Source organism: Podarcis gaigeae (genome assembly GCF_964106915.1).
Source record: "Podarcis gaigeae genome assembly, chromosome: 8".
NCBI classification, from domain to species: Eukaryota; Metazoa; Chordata; class Lepidosauria; order Squamata; family Lacertidae; genus Podarcis; species Podarcis gaigeae.
The window spans coordinates 14,786,884-14,811,949 of NC_139684.1; the positions used below are offsets into that span (position 1 = coordinate 14,786,884).

At 46.2% G+C, this 25,066-nt stretch overlaps 1 protein-coding gene across 4 annotated transcripts in view; it reads right to left on the bottom strand.

Annotated features, from left to right (window-relative positions):
* DISP3 (dispatched RND transporter family member 3) overlaps positions 1-24,884 on the bottom strand; it is a 93,131-nt gene extending 68,247 nt beyond the window's left edge. The window contains exon 1 of one of the 4 annotated variants that reach the window (XM_083750153.1): positions 24,616-24,884. In XM_083750153.1, coding sequence (XP_083606279.1) covers positions 24,616-24,660 — 45 coding nt within the window. In that variant the 5' untranslated portion in view covers positions 24,661-24,884. The other 3 variants (XM_083750152.1, XM_083750155.1, XM_083750154.1) reach the window with 3 other exon arrangements.
* Positions 24,885-25,066: the final 182 nt, after the last annotated feature.

Here is a 25,066-nt window from a genome sequence, read left to right on the forward strand (position 1 = left end):
GTCCAGCATCGTGTTCTTACAGTGGCCAAGCAGATGACCATTATGGGATATCTGCAAGCAGAACCTGAGTTCAAGAGCACTCTTCCTTTCCTGTGGTTTCCAGCAACTGGTACCCAGAAGCATAGAGGGTGGCAATCCTGGCTAGTAGCTATCAACAGCCCTTTCCTCCATTAGTTCACCCAATCTTAAGGATGTAAAATGAGTATTTAAAATTGTAAAACAGAAAAATTATTTTTTAAAAAAGTGTGTGTGTGTGTGTGTGTGTGAAGAACCCTGCTACATCAGACCAAAGGCCCACCTGGTCCAATAACCTTTTCTCAAAGTCGACGATCAGACATATAATAGGAAACTGGCAAGAAGGACCAGAGCAGGATAATAGCATGATCACTTCCTGTGGTTTCCAGCAACTGGTGACCTCATTGGGGCAGGGGGAATTATTTCAAAGCTTGAAGTTCCAACCCTACTTAGAGCAGACCCATTGAAATTAACATACACAGCTAGGGATGAGTGAATCTGTCCATTTCAGTTTCTCATTCCCCAAATCATGAATTCAGCTCCCTGTATTTCCACATCATAGAATACTAGAATTGTACAGCTGGAAGGGACCCTGTGGATCATCAGATCCAATCCCCTGCAATGCAGGAATATGCAGTTGTCCCGTACAGGGATTGAACCTGCAACCTTGACATTATCAGCACCACGCTCTAACCAACTGAGCTATCCAGGCCTTTTGCTGAAATTTTCTTTGTGAAATTTTTATTTCAAAATCCTTATGGAAATCCACCATATACACATTCATATGCAATTTTTGCCTAAGACACTTTTTTTATTTTCTTTTTCTTTTAGCAAACTAATTGCATTAAAAGAGCACATATTTGCATGTTCGTTTCACTAATATATGCATTTTAACAGACACTTTGCCCCCAAAGATATTCAGTTTTGTAGACATTGCTTCGTTGGAGAACTGCGTTGCAAAATTCAGAAATGTGTGGATTTTGAAGGATGGCTATTCTGGCTCTCATATCATTTTGGAAAGTGCGGACTGGATTTGGTTTGCCTTTAAATGTGCACCAAATCAAATTTGCCCCCATCCCTTGACATAACTATGGTCCATGAATTTCAGTGGGTCTACTCTGAGCAAGGCCAACACAGCATACAAGCCTGAAGATCCCAAAGTCAAATGGATTTCTCTCTCTCATTCTCTCTCTCTCTCTCTCTCTCTCTCTCTCTCTCTCTCCCTGATGCCCAGCTCATTCCTTGAGCTCAATGAGAAGTGAGTTATGTATTTATTTCAACTCTGAATTGCTTCCTATAGAGAGCATCTCAAAGCAATTTCACAATACAATAAAAACACACAGGTAGGGGTGTGGGTGTATATATAACAATTATATAGATAAAAACAATTTCCACCAGTTCCGCTGAAAATATGACCAATTCTCACACATTATCTGAATCATTCCCTGCATTGGCAGTGCACACAGCCATGTAAAAACACCTATGCATTAATATTTATAAAATTATGCTGCAGAAATATGGTGTTGCACAGAGCTTGACTCTTTATGGGCTTTTTTCCTTTTTGCTTGTAATTTTGTTAGTAGGGCTTTCTAGAAGAAAAAAAGCACAGTAGCTCAGACAGAAGAAAGAAATGGTTCAATGTGGGCAAACATCAATTGCGTCAGAACCACCAAATTCCATGTATACACTAAATCCTTTTTTTAAAAAATGGATTTCTCCTCTGTTATAGGGACAACCCTGCTGGGTCATTTAGTCCAGTGGCCGATCAGAAAAGTCGTTCTCCCTCAGAAGCCCACATGCAGGGTATGAAGGCAATAGACCTCCCTCTCTGATACTCATAAGATTGTAAGAAGAGGGCTGCAGCTGGTCAAAGACCCATCTAGTCCAGTATCCTATTTTAACAGTGACCAGCCACAAGCCCCTCAATGGGAAGCCTGAAAGCAGGACCTAAGTGCAGCAGCAGCAGCAGCAGCTCTCTCAACTTCTGATTCCTCCCAGGACCAGACCACCCCAGACAGCTGAGGTAGAATACAAAATCAAAGAATTGTAGCATTGGAAGGGACCCATAGGACCATATAGTAAGGTAAAGGTAAAGGACCCCTGGACGGTTAAGTGCAGTCAAAGGAGACTATGGGGTTGCAGCGCTCATCACTCTTTCAGGTCGAGGGAGCTGGAGTTTGTCCACAGACAGCTTTCCGGGTCATGTGGCCAGCAGGACTAAACCGCTTCTGGCGCAACGGGACACCGTGACAGAAACCAGAGCGCATGAAAACACTGTTCGCCTTCCCGCCACAACGGTACCTATTTTTCTACTTGCACTGGTGTGCTTTTGAACTGCTAGGCTGGCAGGAACTGGGACAGAGCAAAGGGAGCTCACCCCATCATGGGGATTCGAATTGCCAACCTTCTGATCGGCAAGCCCAAGGCTCAGTGGTTTAACCCACAGCGCCACCCGTATCTAGGTAGAACTTAGAATCAAATAATTGTAGTGTTGGAAGGGACCCATATGACCATCTGATAAGGTAAAGGTAAAGGACCCCTGGATGGTTAAGTCCAGTCAAAGGAGACTATGGGGTTGCAGTGCTCATTTTGCTTTCAGGTCAAGGATAGCCAGAGTTTGTCCACAGACAGCTTTCCGGGTCAAGTGGCCAGCAGGACTAAACCGCTTCTGGCGCAACGGGACACCGTGACGGAAACTAGAGTGCATGAAAACACCGTTTGCTTTCCCGCCACAACGGTACCTATTTTTCTACTTGCACTGGTGTGCTTTCGAACTGCTAGGTTGGCAGGAGCAGGGAGAGAGCAAAGGCAGCTCACCCCATTATGGGAATTCGAATTGCCAACCTTCTGATCGGCAAGCCCAAGGCTCGGTGGTTTAGACTACAGCACCGCCTGCGTCCCTACCATCTAGTCTAACCCCCTGCAATGCAGGGAATATGCAGCTGTCCCGTATGGGGATCGAACTTACCTTGGCGTTAAGTAGACTGCTGAAAAATTAAGTCTTTTTTTTTAATGTCTTGGAAGTAAACCAGGGACCTTCTGTATGCAAAGTAGCTGTTCTCCAGCTGAGCCATGCCCCTTCCCCGGTCTCAGCCATGGTTTTCCCAGTAGTGATGTATGGAAGTGAGAGCTGGACCATAAAGAAGGCTGATTGCCGAAGAATTGATGCTTTTGAATTCTGGTGCTAGAGGAGACTCTTGGGAGTCCCATGGACTGCAAGAAGATCAAACCTATCCATTCTGAAGGAAATCAGCTCTGAGTGCTCACTGGAAGGACAGAGCCTGAAGCTGAGGCTCCAATACTTTGGCCACCTCATGAGAAGAGGAGACTCCCTGGAAAAGACCCTGATGCTGGGAAAGATGGAGGGCACAAGGAGAAGGGGACGACAGAGGATGAGATGGTTGGATAGTGTTCTCGAAGCTACCAGCATGAGTTTGACCAAACTGCAGGAGGCAGTGGAAGACAGGAGTGCCTGGCGTGCTCTGGTCAATGGGGTCACAAAGAGTCGGACACAACTAAACAACTAAACAACAACAATACCTGAGCTCTGGAAGGGATCAGGGGGAAAACCCAAAGAGAAAGAGGAGGTTTTGAGGCTGCTACGGCTCCTGAGGAAGAATCAGGAAAGCAAATGGATGGATTTCCTCCTTCTATCTCTCTTATACCCAAAACAGTCAAGGAGGTTAGGCAGGTGTGTGTTTTAGGGGAAGGAGAGAAAAATAAGTTGGAAGATGAGAATGTCGTCTGATCTAAAGCGGAGGATTCTGACGTCCTAGGGGCATCAGCCAAGCAAGAACAGGGGGAAAGCATTAAAACATTAGCTCGCCTCGCAGAGCAAAAGCCTGCGCCATGCCAGGGAGGGGGGGGAAAAAGCAGGCATTAGGCTGGAAAAGGAGTAAAAAAAAACCCCAGAAGCATTTCTTTTAGGGATTCTAGGACAAGACCTGCCAAGAAAAATAAAGAACTTATTTATGTATGCTACAACAGTGGCAAGAGTCTTGATAGCACAAGGATGGAAGAATGAGGAAATCCCAACGAAAGAACAGTGGCAAGAAAAATTGATGAGTTACGCAGAACTGGCTAAATTGACATACAAACTGCGGGTCAAGGACAACTGTGACTTTAAGGAAGAATGGGAGCTTATTACAAATTATCTAAAAAGACAATAAAATGAACTGGACTGCTTGGCAGGGTTTGAATAAACATACACTAATTTATTGGTTTGATAACATGATAGATAGAGAACGTAAGGATATGTACAATTTTATAACACAGAGAGAATAATATGTGCTGAGAAATCAGAGAGAGGAGCTGAAGGAAGTCTCGAGGGGGAGGGTTTGAAGGGGGAAGGGGGGGGGAATAATGAATATCGTTAAGTTGTGGGCGAACATATCAGACGACACAGCGATTCTTCCAAAGCAGCTCTTTATTTGTAAGCTGGAACAGAACTGAACTGAGGAGCTCAGTCAGCCTGCTTATATAGAGCTCCAGAACAATGTAACTGTTGCAACTTTCTAAAACTATCCAATCACTGAACGTCACTTTCAATCCTTCATTTGCATAACTAGCTACAGTATTCCCCTGCTGGCCCAGGGTGAGAACTTCAGTACATAACAAATATGATATGTTTTGATAGTTTGTAGGTTGAAATTGTTAATACAAATATTTTTTTAAAAAAAGGAAAAGGAGGGAGGAGGGGGAGTAGGATAGCTTCCCTGAGCAAAACGTACCTGACTGGAAAATTCAATTTTGTGGCTGAGGTCTTGGTGACCCCAGGCCTTCCCACTGGGTCAAGGTGCCAGTAAGCACCAGAAATCACACCACTGAAAGGGACCTTGGGGGACTTTCAAGTCCATCTTCCCCCATCCTTATACCAAGTCAGACACTGGTCACACAATCATAGAATTGCAGCGTTTGAAGGGGACCCCCCCCAAGGATCATCCAATCCAACCCTCTGCAATGCAGGAATCTCAGCATCTCATATTGTTTATGTCAGGCATAGGCAAACTCAGCCCTCCAGATGTTTGGGGACTACAACTCCCATCATCCCTGACCTGTTAGCTAGGGATCATGGGAGTTGTAGTCCCAAAACATCTGTTTGCCTATGCCTGGTTTACTTATTGTCTATATTCTCTAGAGGCAACTATCCAGGATTCCAGATTGGATATATTCCCAGACTTATCTGAAGATGCCAGGGAAATGATATATAATGGAATGAAAAGGATGTTTAAAATAACCTTTGTTTAAAAACAAACAAACCCCAGAAGCTTTTCTTTTGGGAATTATAGGGACAGAACTACCTAAACTATATAGAAACTTATTCATGTATGCGACCACAGCAGCAAGAATGTTACTCACCCTAATATGGAAAGAAGCAGAAGTCCCAGCAAAGGAAGAATGCATACAAAAACCTATGGAATATGCAGAAATGGCAAAACGTACCGGGAGAATAAGAAATCAAGATAACATTTTTTTAAAAAAAAAGAATGGAAATGGTTTATTGAATATTTACAGATAAATTGCAAACAGATAAAAACATAGGCAGGATTTTCGTAATAACCTGCAGCTTCAGAAGACTATATATTTAAAGAAGATGAATAAATGTGCGAGTTCATTTGGATATGCCGAAGATATTAAAAATAAATTTAAGGAACCGCAGAAAGAGGAGGAAGGATGGCAAGTTTGGAAATGTTAAAATGATCGTAAAATTAGTGAATTGCGGAAACTCAAAAAGTATAAAAAATAAATAAATGAAGATGCCAGGGGTTAATCTTTTGCAGCTGTCCCTCAGTGGCTGAGTTGGTTAGAGCAGTTTTTCCCAACCTTATGCCTCCAGCTGTTTTTGAACTACAACTCCCATCATCCCTGACTAGCAAGACCAGTGGCAAGGGATGATGGGAATTGTAGTCCAAAAACAGCTGGAGGCACAAGGTTGGGAAACACTGGGTTAGAGCATGGTGCCGATAACAACAAGATTACTGCATCACATGGGGTTGGACTAGATGATCCTCGAGGTCCCTTCCAATTTACAATTCTAGGATTCCACTTAATCCTCAAAGGATTGTCTCCCTAAGGGTTTGTGGTCCTTGGGAGGGAAAAGCCTCTCTCTCTTTTTTTAAAAATGATATTTATTACCCCCCCTGCCCGTATGGACCAGTCGTGTCCGACTCTAGGGTTGCGTGCTCATCTCGCTCTAAAGGCCGTGAGCCGGTGCCATCCGAGGACACTTCCGGGTCACGTGGCCAGCGTGACGAAGCTGCAGCTGGTGAGCCAGCACCAGTGCAGCGCACGGAAACGCCGTTTACCTTCCCACTATAAAGCGGTACCTATTTATCTACTTGCACTTAAGAGTGCTTTTGAACTGCTAGTTTGGCAGGAGCTGGGACTGAACAACGGGAGCTCACCCCACCACGGGGATTCAAACTGCCGACCATGCGATCGGCAAGTCCTAGGCACAGAGGTTTTACCCACAGCGCCACCCGCGTCCTGATATTTATTAAAGTTTCAACAATTACAAAAAGAAAAAATGAACATACCACACTAAACAAAAACCAAGCAACACACCACAATATAAAAAAGAAGAAGAACAGAAAAATAAAACCCATTAAACAATAACAAAATTTTAAAAAAAGAAAAAGCATCATATCTCCTTTCTATTCTTTCATTAGCTTGTTTCCTTGACCTCCTCACACCTCCCTTTTTGGTATTCTAGATCAAGTATCCATTTCAGCAAATCCTTTCCCTCTTTTTAAAATTTTAGTCCTTTAATTTTAAAATTTTAGTCCTTTAATTTAATTAAAGGGAGGGAAAAACCTCTCTTCCACCACCGCCTTCACACAACCCTCCACCATTCAAGATCAAAATGCTTGTGACAGACCTACTTCCACAGTACATAGTTGGGTGGAAGTGAGTTAACGAACTCCCGGGCTAACTGGCAGCTGGCTTAACTGAGGAATCGGTTCTGTACATGGAAGGCATCAAATTTCGGAGGAGCGAACATCTTATCTTTGCTCTAAGTGGATCGTCTGGGAATAAAGCGTTCACCTGCTGATGATCTTGCTCCTTAGCTGTCATTGAACGCTGCCAGGTCTGATACAGAGGAAAGTCTGTCTCCCTAAGCGTCCCGGGCAGGTTGTTGACAATTGGGGAGGCGGAAGTGGGGGGGAAGAGGGAGGCAGAAAACACAACACATTAAAGATCGCGGCTCCCTTCAAAGAATGAAGGAAAGGCAGGGAAAGGACAGAGGAAAGGACAGAGGAGAAGCAGCCTTCAAGCTACCTGTTATGAAGGGTACACAAATGGAGAAAGGCAGGTAACAGATGCAGGTCCCATCTTGGCCCTGGAGGTAGGTGTGTGTGTGTGTGTGTGTGTGTGTGAGAGAGAGAGAGAGAGAGAGAGAGAGAGAGAGAGAGAGAGACCAATACCATAGACCAGATGGGTCAGCAAACTTTTTCAGCAGGGGGCAGGTCCACCATCCCTTAGACCAGTGTTTCCCAACCTTGTGCCTCCAGCTGTTTTTGAACTACAACTCCCCTCATCCCTGACTAGCAAGACCAGTGGCAAGGGATGATGGGAATTGTAGTCCAAAAACAGCTGGAGGCACAAGGTTGGGAAACACTGCCTTAGACCATGTGGTGGGCTGGACTAGGTAAAGGTAAAGGGACCACTGACCATTAGGTCCAGTTGTGGCCGACTCTGGGGTTGCAGCACTCACATGAAGGATGGAGCCAGTTTGTTTTCTCCTGCTCCAGAGGGTAGGACTCGAACCAATGGCTTCAAGTTATGGGAAAGGAGATTCCGACTAAACCTCAGGAAGAACTCTGACAGTAAGAGCTGTTTGACAGTGGAGTGGGCTCCTTTGGGAGGTTGTGGTCTCTCCTTCCTTGGAGGTTTTCAAGCAGAGGTCTAGATGAGATTTCTGCATTGCAGGGGGTTGGACTAGATGACCCATGGGGTCCCTTCCAACTCTACTATTCTATGATTCTATGCTCTATGGACGGAGCTACTTGAAAGCCTCTGCCAGCCAGTGTAAACAGTACAGTACTGAGCCAGATGGACCAAAGAGCAGCTTCCTATTGCAGGATAGCCATTTTAAAAAGGTTTATGGTGGGTGGTTTTTTTTTTAAAGACAAAATAAAACAGGCTTCATTTTAAAGGGGGGTGGGTGGGAAACTCACTTTTTACTGACTCTTTTTCCATGCTCTCCCGGGTCTGCCCGTCTTTCCGTTTCAATTCAGCTGTAAAAATTGGCTGTCAGATTCGACTTGGCGTGCTGAGCCAGGAGCTGAAGAGCAACGAGGAGTTGGAGGAAGTAAGGAGAGCATTTCAAGAGCACCACATTTTAGGCTGCTTTCCATTTCCCAGTATGGGCTTGGAGGGTTTCTTCCCACGCAGACAGACCTTCCAGGTTCACCTTTCTAAAGCTACAGTTCTCTCTTGGTCAGGGAAGATATGGGACTTGTTTTTAAAAAGCACAGCGCACGCACACACACAAGAGCACATAGAGATATTCCTTTGATTGCAGGAGGCATCTTTGGCACTCGGAAAGACTGGAAATTGCCAGAGACTTTTCAGAAAAAAGAAGGGGCTTAACTAAAAAGGAGGAGAGAGAATTTCTTTCAGAGGTGGGAAGGAGGCGAGACAATTGAATAACAGCCTCCTGATCTCTATCAGAGTCAATAACGGGCTCCAATTGATGCTGCCTGCCTTTGAACAGAAAGCTCTTAATCCCCCTCCCAGTCTATCCAATTATACTTGAGTGACATGTGTTTTCCAGAAAGGAAGACCAGATCAACACACACACACACACAGACAGACAGCATTAGTGGCTACTGGTCATGATGGTTGGGCTCTGCCTCTACAGTTAGAGGCAGTAAACGGTTCTGAATACCAGTTGCTGGAAACCACAGGAAGGGAGAGGGCTGTTGAGTTGGAGGTTAACCATTGGGGCATTTGGTTAGCCACTGTGAAAACAGGATGCTAGACTAGCTGGGACACTGGCTGATCCAAAAAGACTTTCATGTGTTTAAGTATTCATCATCATCATCATTTATTATTTATACCGCACCCATCTGGTTGGGTTTCCTCATCCACTCTGGGCAGCTCCCAACAGAATATTGAAAACACAACAAAACATCACACATTAAAAACTTCCCTAAACAGGGCTGCCTTCAAATGTCTTCTAAAAGTCAGGTACAGTGGTACCTTGGGTTACAGAGGCTTCAGGTTACAGACGCTTCAGGTTACAGACGCTTCAGGTTACAGACTCTGCTAACCCAGAAATAGTACCTCGGGTTAAGAACTTTGCTTCAGAATGAGAACAGAAATTGCGAGGCGGCAGCAGGAGGCGCCATTAGCTAAAGTGGTGCTTCAGGTTAAGAACAGTTTCGGGTTAAGAATGGACCTCCAGAACGAATTAAGTTCTTAACCCAAGGTACCACTGTTGTTGTTTATTTCCTTGACATCTGATGGGAGAGCGTTCCACAGGGAGGGTGCCACTACCGAGAAGGCCCTCTGCCTGGTTCTCTGTAACCTCACTTCTCACAGGGAGGGAACCACCAGAAGAGCTGGACCTCAGTGTCCAGGCTGAACAATGGTGGGGGGGGGGGAGACATTCCTTCAGATATATTGGGCTGAGGAGCCTCCATCGATCAGAAGGAGGATCAGTCAGAATAAAGCTATCAGTGGTTACTACTAGTGATGAGTGATGTCTGGTTTTTAACATTGTGATATATCACCAATGATACATCACGGGATAGTGATATATCACAATGCCTGAAACAAGGATGGAGCTATGTAATTTTGTTGTATCTATATGCAGGAGTTGGTAAAGGGACAGCTGAAGGATGAGTGATTTGCTAGGAAATGGATGTTAATTAGAGATAAATCTGCAAAATAAGCAGCATGCAAAATGGCATGAATTTGAATATTTGAGAATGGGATGCCAGTTTTTGAAGAAAATTTGTATTACGCTAATTTTGATCTGGTTTGGATGTGTTATAAATTTGAAAAATGAATAAAAATTAATTGGCAAAAGAAAAAAAGGATGGAGTGATGGAGAGGCATTGTCTGGCTTCGTGGTTTTTCCCGCATCGTGATTTTTTTGCATAGCGTTCACACACACAACCACACACAAAATCATGCATGATTCACGATATACCGTAGTCCCAGGTCAAAAGTTATGAAACCGATATCATGTTATGGACTTCAAAATGGTTTTGCATGATATACTGATATATCGCCCAGCCCTACTAGTCATCCTGGCTATGGTTTGCCTCCACGGACGAAGACAGTAATGTTTCTGGATATCACTTGCTGGAAGCTGCAGCATGGGAGAGGGCTCTTGGGCTTGAGGGTTTCCTACAGGTTTCCAGGTGGCCCCTGTGAAGAAGATGCTGGACCAGAGCACCTTGCCAGCATCCCATTCCCTTAAGCAGCCAGTGAGTTTGTGATATCTAGTGGAGCATTCAAAGTGCTTCAAGGCTATCAGAGTTGGGAACCAAGGAATTGGACAGTAGGTTGTAAATCTAGTAAGATGAAATAGAAATACTGCTTCTGATACTGCAAGTAGCACACATCTGTCACCACCACCAGCCACTGACAGCCTTGCCCTCTATGAATTTGCCTAGTGCTATTTACCGTATTTATCGCTCTATAAGACGCACCAAACCACAAGACGCACCTAGTTTTTGGAGGAGGAAAACAAGAAGAAGAAGAAATCTGAATCTCAGAAGCCAGAACAGCAAGAGGGATCGCTGCGCAGTGAAAGCAGCAATCTCTCTTGCTGGTCTGGCTTCTGGGATAGCTGCGCAGCCTGCATTCACTCCATAAGACGCACACACATTTCCCCTTACTTTTTAGGAGGGAAAAAGTGAGTCTTATAGAGCAAAAAATACGGTATTTCTTTGTCAAATCTCTACACCCACCTTTCCTTCCAAAAGAGCCGGGGGCAGCAAACAACGAGCGATAAAATATTTGAAAAAGAATTCCAGTACTGTACAGATGTTGACCAGGAAGATCTCAGCTTAGAAGGGTTTTCTGTCCCCCACCCCAAAAGACAAAGGTCTTTGGTAGGTGCTGAAATGACAACAGACTGTCTCATATTTACCAGGAGGAGGGAAATTCAAAGGGTAGGCGCCACATATAAGGAGGGCCTCCTGGATCAAGCCAGTAGCCCATCTAGTCTGGCATCCTGTTCTCCCAGTGGGCCCCCAGATGGTTGTGGGAAACCCCTAGACCAGGGGTCAGCAAGGCTTACCAGCCATGGGCCAGATCACTCCCACGGAGATCGTCTGCTGGTGCAGCGTGACACCGGAAATCGTGTCTGCACATGCCCAGATGCCAAAAATCGCACCTGTGTAGGCATGATTTTCCGCTTCTGGGCATGCCCAGAAGTGATTTTCAGTATCTGTGCGTGCGTAGACACAATTTCTGGCACCGCTTGGCAAGTCCCCATGCCGCGCTGCGCCGGTTTAGTGCAGCATATGGGGGTACTTGCCAAGTGGGCCGTTCGGTTTGGAGGCAACTTGTGGGCCGGTAAAACAGTCTTTGTGGGCCGCATCCAGCCCATGGGCCGCATGTTGCTGACCCCTGCCCTAGACAGAACCCAAGCACAAGAGCACTCTCCCCTTCTGTGGTTTCCAGCAACTGGTATTCAGAAGCCTAGCACCTCGGACAGCAGCCACTGATAGCTTTCTCCTCTGTGAATTTGTCTAATCCTCTTTTAAAGGCATTCAACCTGGTTGCCATCACTGCCTCCCGTGTGAGTTTGTTCCATAGTTTAACCAGGTGAAAGGTAAAAGTAAAGGACCCCTGTATGGTTAAGTCCAGTCAAAGGCGACTATGGGGTTGTGGTGTGCATCTCACTTTCAAGCCAAGGGAGCCAGTGTTTGTCCACAGACAGCTTTCCAGGGCATGTGGCCAGCACGACGAAACCACTTATGGCACTGTGGAACACCCTGATGGAAACCAGAGTGCACGGAAACGCCATTTATTTTCCTGCCACAGAGGTACCTCTTTATCTACTTGCACCAATGTGCTTTCGAACTTCTAGGTTGGCAGGAGCTGGCACAGAGCAACGGGAGATCATTCTGTCATGGGGATTCGAACCGCTGACCTTCTGATCGGCAAGCCCAAGAGGCTCAGTAATTTAGACCACAGCGCCACCCGCATCTGCACTGCATGAAGGAGGACTTCCTTTTAACTATCCTGAATCTTCCAACGCTCAGCTTTATCGGATGTCCCCCAATACCTGCAGACAGCTGAACTAGCCTGAAAGCCTTTCTGGTTTTGCAGCCTAGATCTGCTTGAACTCACATCCTCAGCAGCTCAGCTCCCCTCCTCCTCACCCTCAAGATCAGGTGTGTCAAATGCCAGCCTTGATGCCTCTGGAGCATCCAGATGGCCAGAGAACATTGCTCCTTCTCGCCCACCCTCGGCACGCCTGCCGTCCTCTTCCAACAATGCTTAGGCAGAGAGAACAGCCCACCTTTTTGGCTGCGAGGAATGTTCTCCATTAACAAGACCTGGCAAAGTTTGAGGCTTTCATTGTGCCAGTTCACAGAGCATGCGGCCCCCGGGCAGATGGCAGGGGAAAGGTGTGGAGCCACTGTGTGCTTAGCAAAGCGGTTTTGTTTTTATAATGCACAAACACACACCACAACCTACAGATGACCAGGTGTTCAAGAGGGAAGGCATAAGAACCTGAGAAGAGCCTGATGGATCCAGCCTATGGACTAGTCTAGCATCCTGTTCTTACAGTGGCCAACCAGATGCCTCTTCTGGGAAACCTGTAAGCAGGATTTGAGCTCTCTTTCCCCTCCTGAGGTTTCCAGCAACTGGTGTACAGAGGCATTGCTGCCTCTGACCGTGGAGGATGAGTGCAGCCATTTTAGCTAGTAGGCATCAAAAGCTTTGGTGTCCGTCACTGCCTCCTGTGGAAGCGAATTACACAGGAACTCAGCAACTTGAAGGAAAATGTGGGATAGAAGTGCAATAGATATAGGACACAATGTAGATTTTTACATCTGGGGAAAACTCTGGAATAGCGACTTGAAGTTTACTGCGTGCTATTCTTGGAAGGTGAACTACCTGAAAATGATTGGCAGATGGTATTTAACTCCGAGTGGCTTTGTTAAGATGCATAAGACTAAATCAGATAAGTGCTGGAGATGCAAAGAGGTGGAGGGAACGTTCCTTCACATGTGGTGGACTTGTAAAAGGGTAAAAGAGTACAGTGGTAACAACAACAACAACAATTTATACCCCGCCCATCTGGCTGGGCTTCCCCAGCCACTCTGGGCGGCTTCCAACAAAATATTAAAATACAATATTTCTGCTGCTCCAGAGAAGCGGACACGGAGCAATGGATCCAAACTACAAGAAAGAAGATTCCACCTAAACATTAGGAAGAACTTCCTGACAGTAAGAGCTGTTCGACAGTGGAATTTGCTGCCAAGGAGTGTGGTGGAGTCTCCTTCTTTGGAGGTCTTTAAGCAGAGGCTTGACAACCATATGTCAGGAGTGCTCTGATGGTGTTTCCTGCTTGGCAGGGGGTTGGACTCGATGGCCCTTGTGGTCTCTTCCAACTCTATGATTCTATGATTCAATAATGCATCAAATATTAAAAGCTTCCCTAAACAGGCCTGCCTTCAGATGGTGACTCCAGTTATGAACTTAATTCGTTCCGGAGGTCCGTTCTTAAGCCAAAACCGTTCTTAACATGAGGCGCGCTTTAGCTAATGGGGCCTTCCGCTGCTGCCGCACCACCGGCGCACGATTTCCATTCTCATCCTGGGGCAAACTAGGGGCATCTACTTCCGGGTTAGCGGAGCTTGCTACCCGAAGCATTTGTAAGGAGGACGGTATGTAACCCAAGGTTCCACTGTATTGGGAAATGATCCATAACGAATTGAAAAAAAAAGTTTAAAAGTACTCCCCCCCCCCCCGAAAAAAGAGTACTTTCTGTTGGGGATAATTCAAACTGAAATTTTCAGGTGTCAAAAAAGATTATTTATGTTTGCCATTGCTGCGTCCTGTGTTTTGTTAGCCCCAAAATGGAAAACAAGCGAAGTCCCAACCAAAGAAGAATGGCAACTTAAGCTGACAGAATATGCACAACCTGTAGACTTCACATATAAAATAAGAGAACAAGAAGAATATATATAAATAAATAATTGTGTACAGCTGAGAACGCTGGCAGCATTAAGATAAATTCAAGAGTGTAAATAAGTTTTGATGGATGCAATAATGGAATACCGATTGGTATAGTTTTTTGTAAAATATGCAGGGATTTGTGATATGTAAAATAAACCACGGAAAGAGAAGAAAGGAAGTCATTGATATTTTAAGGATGAGTAAAATGAGTATTTTAGATTGCAAAATAGAAAATTTAATAAAAATTATATGTGTGTGTGTGTGTGTGTGTGAGAGAGAGAGAGAGAGAGAGAGAGAGAGAGAGAAAAATTAGATGCTGTGTATAATGCTAGTAAACCCACTGATGCTAGCAAACACGACAAGCCTAGGTTCATTAAGTTAAAGGGGTCTACTCTGAGTAGGACTTCAGCCTCTGCCAGTGTGATCATGTCCCAGTGAGGGGTAGTTGGTTTTTAATATTTCATTGTACGTCACCCAGGGAATGTTTATGGATGGGCTGGCCGTATCAGTCTGAATAATAATAATGCAGCGAGCAGTGCCTCATATTCCGAGGGCAGGATGAAGACCTTTGCTCTTCACAAGGCTCTTACCGAGTAAAAGCCAGGCAAGGGGTGCATCAGGTGAAAAAAAGCCATACGATTACGGTAACTATTCATGGGCAGTGGATGCCAGGGCCGCTGTTCAACATTAATTGGCTTGCCGGACCCCAAACAAACGTCTATTAAAACCCATTATTCAGCGTCTAACAGAGCAGGGGTGGAAAAACAGTGCCCCCCCCGGGTCTCCCCATCTGGCCCATGGCCTCCCTGGCTCGCCCGCTCCTACTCATTATCCAGCACCGGAATAAGTCTTGGAAGAAAACCTTCCATCGCAAACAAAAGGAGCTTCCACCAGCCTAATTGAAATATGTGAAGACTTGGGGGGTGTTTATGGTCGAGGAGGGAAAGGTTAACATCTCCACTCAAAACCAGACCCATTTAGGCTCCCCCCCCCCAACACATACACATTCAGACACGCCTTCTACTCTTTCAATGGAAGGCTATTGCTAAGCCTTATTTACTCCCCAATGTCAAAAGTGTGGCATTTACTGAAACTGTGGAGCAATGGCACCTTTTCCTTTAAAAAGAAAAAAAAGGTACTGGCTGTATCCAATTAATGGTAGATCCAGTGCTTTTTTTCTGGGGGGGGGGACGCAGGGGTACACATACCCCTAAACATTTTGTGAATGTTTTGTCCATTTACTGTATTTATTTTCCCCGATTTGAACCATAAAATGGTGATTTTCTTGAGTCAAAATGAGAGTACAGTGGTACCTCGGGTTACAGACGCTTCAGGTTACAGACTCCGCTAACCCAGAAATAGTACCTCAGGTTAAGAACTTTGCTTCAGGATGAGAACAGAAATCACACGCCGGTGGCGTGGCGGCAGGGGGAGGCCCCATTAGCTAAAGTGGTACCTCAGGTTAAGAACAGTTTCAGGTTAAGAATGGACCTCCGGAACGAATTAAGTTCTTAAACCAAAGTACCACTGTACCCCTAAACATTTTTATTTTTATTTTAGGAAAAAAAGCACTGGGTAGATCAGGCTTCCTCAACCTCGGCCCTCCAGATGTTTTGAGACTACAGTTCCCATCATCCCTCGCCACTGGTCCTGCTAGCTAAGGATCATGGGAGTTGCAGGCCAAAAACATCTGGAGGGCTGAGGTTGAGGAAGCCTGGGGTAGATCCATGGAAATTAAACTATGGAACTCACTGCCACAAGAGGCAGTGGCGACCACTGTCAACGGCATTAAAAGAGACAAATTCATGGAGGAAAGGGCTATCAATGGAAACTAGCCGTGATGACCATTGCTCTGTCCCCACAGTTGGAGGCAGTGAATACCTTCTGAATACCTATTGCTGGAAGCCACAGGAGGGAAGAGGGCTTTTGTGCTGATGTCCCGCTTGTGGGTTTCCCACAGGCATCTGCATGGCCCCTGTGAGAGCAGTATGTGGGACTAGATGGGGTGCCAATTAACTTCAATGGGTCTTGTTATAGGGGAAACTGCTCCTTATGGGGTTTTCTGGAGCACGTATAGAGTCCTTAAGTGGATTCCCTATCGGTAGGAAGAAACAGAGGCCAACCAGAGTATATTGAGAAGCAAAGCGGCTAGTAAGCCTGATTTTTATTCAAGGAACTGCTGCAACAGGGTCCTCACTCACCACATGCAGGAGGGAGGAGAACCCTGAACAATGGTACGCAAGCCCTTATATACACTTTTGAAATTGCCCACCCTGTAGCCCGAACACCCCCATAAAAATCACACATACATCACAGAAGGAAGCAGTCTCCAGCAGAAATCCTGCCTGCTAGGATACCTGACAATGGTCACTGATTGCATTTCCTGGGCAGTCTGCAGGGGCGGAGAAAGGGGGTGTGGTAAGGGCGGGTTACCCCAGGTGTCACCAGTGAGGGGATGACAAAATGGCAGGTGGCACTCACTGTGGGGCCTGCAACACGCCCGAGTCTGGCCATTCTTTTGTAATGGTTAATACTTTAGTTCAGGGGTCAACAAACTTTTTCAACAGGGGGCCGGTCCACTGTCCCTCAGACCTTGTGGGGGGCCGGACTATATTGGGGGGGGGGACAAATTTCTATGCCTCACAAATAACCCAGAGATGCATTTTAAATAAAAGGACACATTCTTCTCTTTACATGAGTAGACACACTGATTCCCAGACCGTCCGCGGGCCGGATTTAGAAGGCGATTGGGCCGGATCCGGCCCCCAGGCCTTAGTTTGCCTACCCATACTTTAGTTCCTGATTCCAGGGCACAGGCTCACCCTATTCATACACAAATACGCCCTTAAGACAGGATTTGCAAGCAAAAAGGCAATGGGAAGGCTTTTCCCATTTGCCTCCCTTACTGCAGAGGGAGGTCATTGGGAGATTCAAAATGGCTTCAGGATTGCTCCTCTGTCCTATTTCAGACACATGGTTCATATATTTAGGTATTTGTGCATCTATGAATATTTATTGTATTGTATTTATTGTATTAAAATTCTTATAACCATCTACTGTGAGCATTACAACCTGTAGTATATGACACCAGGTGTGTGGGTGGGCTTGTGGGAAATAATTTCATAGGCTAAATCAGGGTCTCTCACTCCTAACTAGACCCATGGCCTTGTGTTCTTCACCACCGGTGTAGGAGTTTGAGAGATCCCACGTTCAGATCTCGCACTGAGCCACAAAGCTCACTGGGCGGCCATTGGCCAATCTGTCTCTGTTTACCTCCTAGAGTTGTTGTAAGGACAAAACAGAGAGGAGGAGAACAACTCAAGCTGCCTTCAGCTCCAAACTGGCATTCCACAGTTCTACAAAAGCCAGGAAAATAAATATGTAGATACCACTTCATTTCTCGCCAAAGAACAGCTCCGATTGTTCCCTAGCATTTTAGGCACATGGATAATTAATCTGAAAGGGACAATTCTCTCTCTGTTTTTTAAGATGCTGGCAGTGAAATCTATTTGATCTCATTTGCTGTCGATACATCCTACATTCACTGAAACACTTCGGGGAAGCTTCCACAGTAAAAAGCCACTTCTATTTTCGGTACTTAATTTAGCCTTGCCTATGCATTTCTAAAAAGGGGGAATTTTTTGCTTTCTTGAAAAAGCAACCCTTACCCACAGATCCTTCCTAATAAAAGCAGCCAAATAAAAGAAATTACATGCTTCTTGTTTTGACAGAATGAATCTATCATTAATATTTTCTAGCAAAGAATTCCAAGCTACAAGTTTTTAAAATTACTGAACGCACTGGCTGGCAGCAAGTCCTCTGGGTTTCAAGCAGGGAATGTCTTCTAGCCTTACCTGGAAATGCGGGCAGGCAGCCATCAGATCTATGTTTAAAAGCCCCCAATGGAGAGTCCCCCACCTTGATCCAGAGTCCTGCTGGATCAGGCCAAAGGCCCATCTAGTCCAGCTTCCTGGTCTCTCAGTGGTCAACCAGCTGCCCCAATGGGAAGCCCACAAGCAAGACCTTAGTGCCACAGTTGGAGCTCATCCAGACTTCAATTTGTGTCACATTCCTAGGCAGAGGTCTGCACTTCAAAGCTCTCTGTCTGAACGTTCAGTTGAGGCATTTTTTCGCTCTTGCGTTTCCCCTGCCAAAATCCACTCTTTGCTGCTGAATCGGAGCAAACAGCAATCCCTGAATTGTCATTTGCTCCAATTCGGCAGCGAAGAGTAGGTTTTCACAGGGAAAGCACTAGGGCAAAAAAAAGTGCTCGGAAAGGGCGCTTTAAAGGGCAGACCTGTACCTAGAAAGCAGGGGGGCAAAAGGCAAGTAAACCCCACCTCTGGTTTTCAGCAACCGGCATTCAGAAGTGCACTGCCTCCGATGGTAGAGGGGCAACACAGCCCTTGTGGCTGGTAGGCACTGATAGCCTTACCCTCTTCCATGATTTTTAAAGCCATCCATGTTTGTGCCCCTCACTGCCTCTTGTATTGCTATCTACCTGGATAATATCTCACAGAAGCTTCCTGTGGATTGGGCAGACTCTGCAAGGATGGTTTCATTTAACAGCTTGCAACTAACAGCCTCGTGGAACCTCCACCTTGAAGGCAGCCTCCCCCCGAAGGCCAGATCCTGCACAGACAAAGGAGAGAAAACTATCCTCATCTTGCTTTCCTTCAAAGCCTCCTGGAGTCATCCATTGGAAATTAGATGCTGGTCCTAGATCGGCAGCAGGGAAACGGAGCGTGTTTGATCTAGGAAGGTTCTTCTTTTATGTTCCTAAATTTGTACTCTGGACATGTCTTCAAAAGCAAAGGAGATTGTTCCAAGCCTTGCGTTGTTCTTTCCCCTCTGCAGCTCAGAGTTATCTGAAGTCAAGCTTCTTCCTAGCTCACCCTCCATCTCCTGGTCAAATGCCAATAGAGAGACACACAAACTCTGCTTTCCAAAACTCCATGCATATTTTAAGGGTCATTCTGGATATCTTAAGGACCACCTGATCCCTTATATCCTTGAACCATCAGTGAGATCTTTGAATGAGGCCAGATTCACACCACACATTTTAAGTGCGACGATACCACTTCAAACAGTCGCGCCTTACCCCAAATAATTCTGGGTGCTGACATTTGTTAAGGGTGCTGAGAGCTGCTAGGAGGAACCCCTCCCACTCCCGGAGTGAGAATTCCCAGAACGGTTTAACAATTTATCCATCTTCCCAGGGATCTCTGGGAATTGTAGCTCTGGGAGAGGAATAAGGTAAAGGTAAAGGGATCCCTGACCATTAGGTCCAGTCGTGGCTGACTCTGGGGTTGTGGCGCTCATCTTGCTTTATTGGCCGAGGGAGCCGGCGTTCAGCTTCCGGGTCATGTGGCCAGCATGACTAAGCCGCTTCTGGCGAACCAGAGCAGTGCATGGAAATGCCGTTTATCTTCCCGCCGGAGCGGTACCTATTTATCTGCTTGCACTTTGACGTGCTTTCAAACTGCTAGGTTGGCAGGAGCAGGGACCGAGCAATGGGAGTTCACCCCGTTGTGGGGATTCAAACCGCCGACCTTCTGATCAGCAAATCAGGTTTAACCCACAGTACCACCCATGTCCCTCAGGAGAGGAATAGATGCCTCCTAACAACCCTCAGGACCCTTTACAAACTACAGTTCCTAGGGTGGTTTGAAGGGGTGGGGAGAAGTCATGACTGTTTAAAGTGGTATGATAGTGATTTAAATGCATGGTGCAGACAGGGCCTTATAAACAACATTCTAGATGGGATTGTTCGTTAAACTGGTCTGGGAATTGTAGTTCAGGGGAGGGAACTTGGAGTCTCCTAACAAGTCTCAGCACCCCTAACAAACAACAGTTCGCAGAATGCTTTTTGGGGAGACATGCCTGTTTAAAGTGTCATCATAGCACTTTAAATGTATGGTGTAATGTATCTGGGGTCTCCATTTCTGCCCCCCCCCCGGTGGGTCAGCCGCATGACTTGCAACTACCAGAAGCTGTGCATTCGGTGTATTGGGCTTAAGCCTGTGGAACTCCCTCCCACTTGAGATTAGACAGGCACGCTCTTCTGCTTAGCTTTCGGCACACAACAAAGGCTTTCTCATTCCAGCAGGCATTCTAAAGTAGTGTCTGGTTTTACCGCGACTTTTTATTTCCTTTATTCTCTGCGGGGTTCATATTTACGGGCGCAGCTGAGACATTCTGATGATTGCGCCCTATTTAAATAAATAATAGCACAAACCTAGATGGAAGCCTAGCAACTGAAGTCACTATTGCCTAGAAAAGGCCGGGAGAAACAGAATGAGAGTGAGAAAAGGGAGATTGATTTTCTTCGTCTTTTATCATACCGGGAAGCTTGTCATCAAATCTGGCTTTCTGCCTCGGAAGCGGAGGAATACAAATGGATGGACTGAAAAACTAGAATTCTTACCGGGGGGGGGGGGCAGAGAAGGGTTGACAGAGGCAGTGAGAGAAGACAGCACTGAAGTCCTGATGGGCGCTCCTTTCCACATAGCCAAGAAAAAACAAGTTACACATATTTCGCTTTAAGTAGGGCAACCTCTCAACCAGCAAATTCCGCCCCAGAGTCAGTGATACAGGGAATTTTCTAGGGAATTTCCTCCCCCAGAATTTCCTTCCCAATCCCCGTGGAATTTTATTTCCACTTATGAACTATTTATAGTCCATAGTTTATAGTTATGAACTATAAATAAATACATAAATTTCTAAATAAATCCTCCAGGAATTTGTCTAATCCTCTTTCAAAGCCATCCAAGTTGGCAGCTATCCCTGCTTCTCGTGGGAGCAAGTACCACAGCTTAAATATCCGCTGTGTGAAGGAGGACTTTCTCTTATCCGTCCTGAGTCTTCTAACATTAGCAGAGGTGATCACTTTTTAATCACAGGTATTTGCTGTATAATTTATGCAGGCTCGTAACAGGGAGGTGGGCAAGGTGAGTAATTAAGGACAGGCTTTGGGAGGAAAAAACAGACAGGAGAATTTTCATAATGAAGAAAGGGGATATTGGGAAGAGTTGGGAGCTGATCTTATGGTCACAGCTTTTAGGAAGCTCTAAACTGGGAGCGCAGGAACATACATGGGTAGATGTTGTGGGTGAAGGACCTGTGGTTCGATTTGCTATGCTGAGCTCATTAGGATAACTGAGAAGAAAACACACACCACCTTTCCTTTCAAGAAGGAATGCCAATTGGGTCGTGGAACCGATAAAAGCCGGCAGCAAGATAACAAGAATAAAAATCAAGTTGCAAAAATAGAACTGCCCATAATTGAAAGAGATCTTATTAAACATAAACAGCTGCATTGCAACACCAGTAATTAAAAGATGTAATAGGCGAGCCTATGAACACAGAATAACAAAACAGCAATCAGAGCAGGAGACTCAAGCCAGATCAGAGAAAGGTTCGTCAAAGCCGGTCTATCCTTGCAGCACGCCGGCACTGATGGGGCCGCTCATATTTCAACGGAGAGGGCATTCCACAACACTGGCACTACCAGGGAAAAAAGCCCGCTTTCAAGTTACCGCAAGCTGATAATCACCAGGCACTGGCAAAAGTAACTAGGTTGCATTTCTTGATCTTAATGCCTTTATGGGCCAGATGGTCAATTCTTGTTGCACACAAACACACACTCCTGCAAGCAAGCTGAGTTTGATTCCGATGGCAGGGAAGATAAGGGGAGACCCAACAATAGCTTTCAAATGGGTGAATGGCTGCCACACAGAGCATGGGAAGCTTATACCGAAATCAAACCACTGTCCCACCTAGCTCAGTACTGTCCACACTGATTGGCAGCAGCACTCCAAGGTTCCGACAGGGGCTTCCCCAGCCCTAGTGAAGGACGGATCCTGCAAGCTTTTGCGTGCAAAGCAGGTGATCTACTGCTGAGATCCCCACTGGAAAGAAAATAAGATTCCAGTCATCATGGTTCTGATGGGATGACTCAGACGGGGACAAATGAAGCTAGCTGCCCGATACAGAATCAGACCACTGGTCCAAAGAGCTTGGTATTGTCTACACTGACTGGCAACAGCTCTCCAAGGGTTTAAGGCAGCTTTCTGTATTTGTACAACTTCCACATCGCCTGCCACTCCACTTTCTCTGTGGGAAACCACAAACATAGCCAGACACCCAAGCAGGACAATGTCTAGAGGGAGCTGGGGGGGAAAGGGAAACCACAACTAATCCCACTGTCACCCAAGGGATGCTGCCTTATCTCAAGTCAAAACAATTAGCCCATCTAGTAAGAGCTGTTCAACAGTGGAAAGGACTCCCTCAGGAGACGGTGGACTCTCCTTCCTTGGAGGTTTTTAAGCAGAGGTTGGATGGCCATCTGTCATGGATGCTTTAGCTGAGATCCCTGCATTTCAGGGGGTTGGACTAGATGGCCCTTGGGGTCCCTTTCAACTCTACAGTCCTATAATTCTAGTTCCATGCTGTCAATACTGACCAGCAGAAGCTCTCCAACCTTTTTTGTAATCTCCCCAGCCCTGCGCAGAACCTGAATCTGGGGCCTCCCCCCCTACATGCAAAACGTGTTTTCCTAACACTGAGCTCAGACCCTTTTCCTTCAAAATAACACAAGGTTCTAGTCCTCATCGACTCAGAAACAAAGGAGGCTGCCTTATGTACTCTTGGCATATCAGTGGTATAGAAAATAATAATAATAATAATAATAATAATAATAATAATAATAATAATAATAATAATTGAATGAGACCCAATGGTCCATCAAGCTCTGCACTGCTCACTCTAGGACCAATTTCAAACAGTTTTCTCCAGAACTAACTGGAGATGCCAGGGATCAAACCTGGGGACATCCTGCACGCAGAGCGGTTCCTCTCCCACTGAGCCATGGCTGGATCAGGCTACCTTGCCACCTATCTCTTTATATCCTCCCCGCTTTCCACAGCTACCAACCACACGCTTCTGGGAAGACTATAAGTGGAAGGTGAAGGCAACAGCGATCTGCTAGCCAGGCTCCACATCATCAAACATATGCCAGTGAAACGTCCACACTTCATAAAACATATTTGCTCGGTTCAGAGTCTTTAAATAAAGCAAGCAGGTGAGAGCTTTTACCTGGCGTCAGCACATAGGAAGATCAGACCACTGGTCTATTTAGCTCAGGACTGTCTGCCCTGACTGGCCATGGCTCTCCAGGTTTTCAGAGAGGGGACAATCTCAGCCCCACCTGGGTCCAAACCTGCAACCTTCTGCATGCAAAGCAGATGCTCTACCACTGAGCTATGGTCTTCTTCTGCAGGAGAGCCCTATTGGGAACTGGGGAAGTGACCCCCCCCCCATTTAGTGAGCTTCTAATTGAGGAGTGCCGTTCTTCATGTTACTGAAAGATTTGAATTAGTGGTCCTTTGCCTCCCTTGGGATATCCTCTCCTCACCAGTGCTGTCTCACACATCTTCATTTTTCCTCCACCTCTCGCTTTACTCCATAAAGTTGTTGTTTTTTAAATATCAAGTTTGATTCCTACCTCTTGGTTGGACACAGGATCACTTTTGTTTAGCTGAAGCCGGCAGAAGATGGCAAGGGGGAAACTTCTCTTCTCAGCAGAAGCTGGGGTGGTGGTGGTGGGGTGCCGCAAACAACCTCCCACAAAGCACACACGCCACAACACTCTTTTGAGCCAGGATCAGGGCACCAGCCTCCTCCCTCCCTCTAGAGCAAAGGTGCCAGAGAAATTTAATCTTTAGGCAGATATCAAGGGGATCCCAGAAGGCACACCCCACTAATAAACAAACAAAACCCTTAGCAAGCAAAACACTCCTTTTTAAAGTATGGGTACACTTAGAATCACAGAAAGCAAGATAACCTTAATGCCTCACAAGCATTAGGCTATAATTCTCCACTCCCAGCATAGCTACAGTGTAGAAAACACATTGACCCCCCCCCAAAAAAAAAACCCATAGATAATGACAAAAAAAACCTTGGGCACAGATTTAAGGCAAGACCTCTGATTTTATATTATGCTTTTGAATTTTTGTAAGTCGCTTAAAGGTTCTTTATATTGCATTGCGAGTAAGAATTCAAAATAATAATAACATCCAATGCAGACTCGGGATAAACCACCCGCCCTCCAGCTGCGAAGACTTAGGAACGCCAGTTAGCACTTGGGAATCAATGGATACCACTAAGGGGCACACACAAACACCCCTTCTCTCTCCCCAGTTAAAATACAGAAAGCTTGCTCACTCTCTAGAAACAGGTATATAGCCTAGCCTCCGCCACCCGTCCCCCCAAAATACATAGGGCATAAATTCAACCAGGGAAATCTGCCTCTCCGTCCCGACCAGCAAACCGATCTCCACTACAATCAGCTCAGAAGCGGGCAACAAATAAGGCACCCACCTCCCACGAAATAATTATAATAAATCTGAAGGCACTCCGTTGCAGAGCACGACCAGAGACCGCTACCTCTTTAGTGCTGGTGTGAGGGCGCTCAAGGGACCACTCCCTCATGCAAAGAAGAGGTGGGGAGACAACACGGGACAAAGGCGCCTTCCCCCAGCACGGCCAGGGCGCGCGTAGGCAAGTCAGGCAGCCACCCACCCGCGCTCCTCTCACCAAGCGCCACGCCGGGAAGTAGCGCCCAGCTCACAAGCTTCCACCGGCTCCTGCCGCATCTTTTTATACTCCGCCTCGGCTGCTCGGCTTCCGAGAATCCTGGCCTCTACCAACGCCTCGCCTGCAGGAGGGGAGGCAGAAGGGGCGCCGAATCCTTTCCCGGATTGCGCGCCTCCTGCGTCCGGCTCGCCTCCGGCTTCTCCAAATTGGAGAGCTTCGCACGTAAGTGGGATGGAGGTGGGGGTGTATTTCATTTACGCACGACCCTCGCCTCCCCCTGCGAGGACGGGCGCGATGGTAT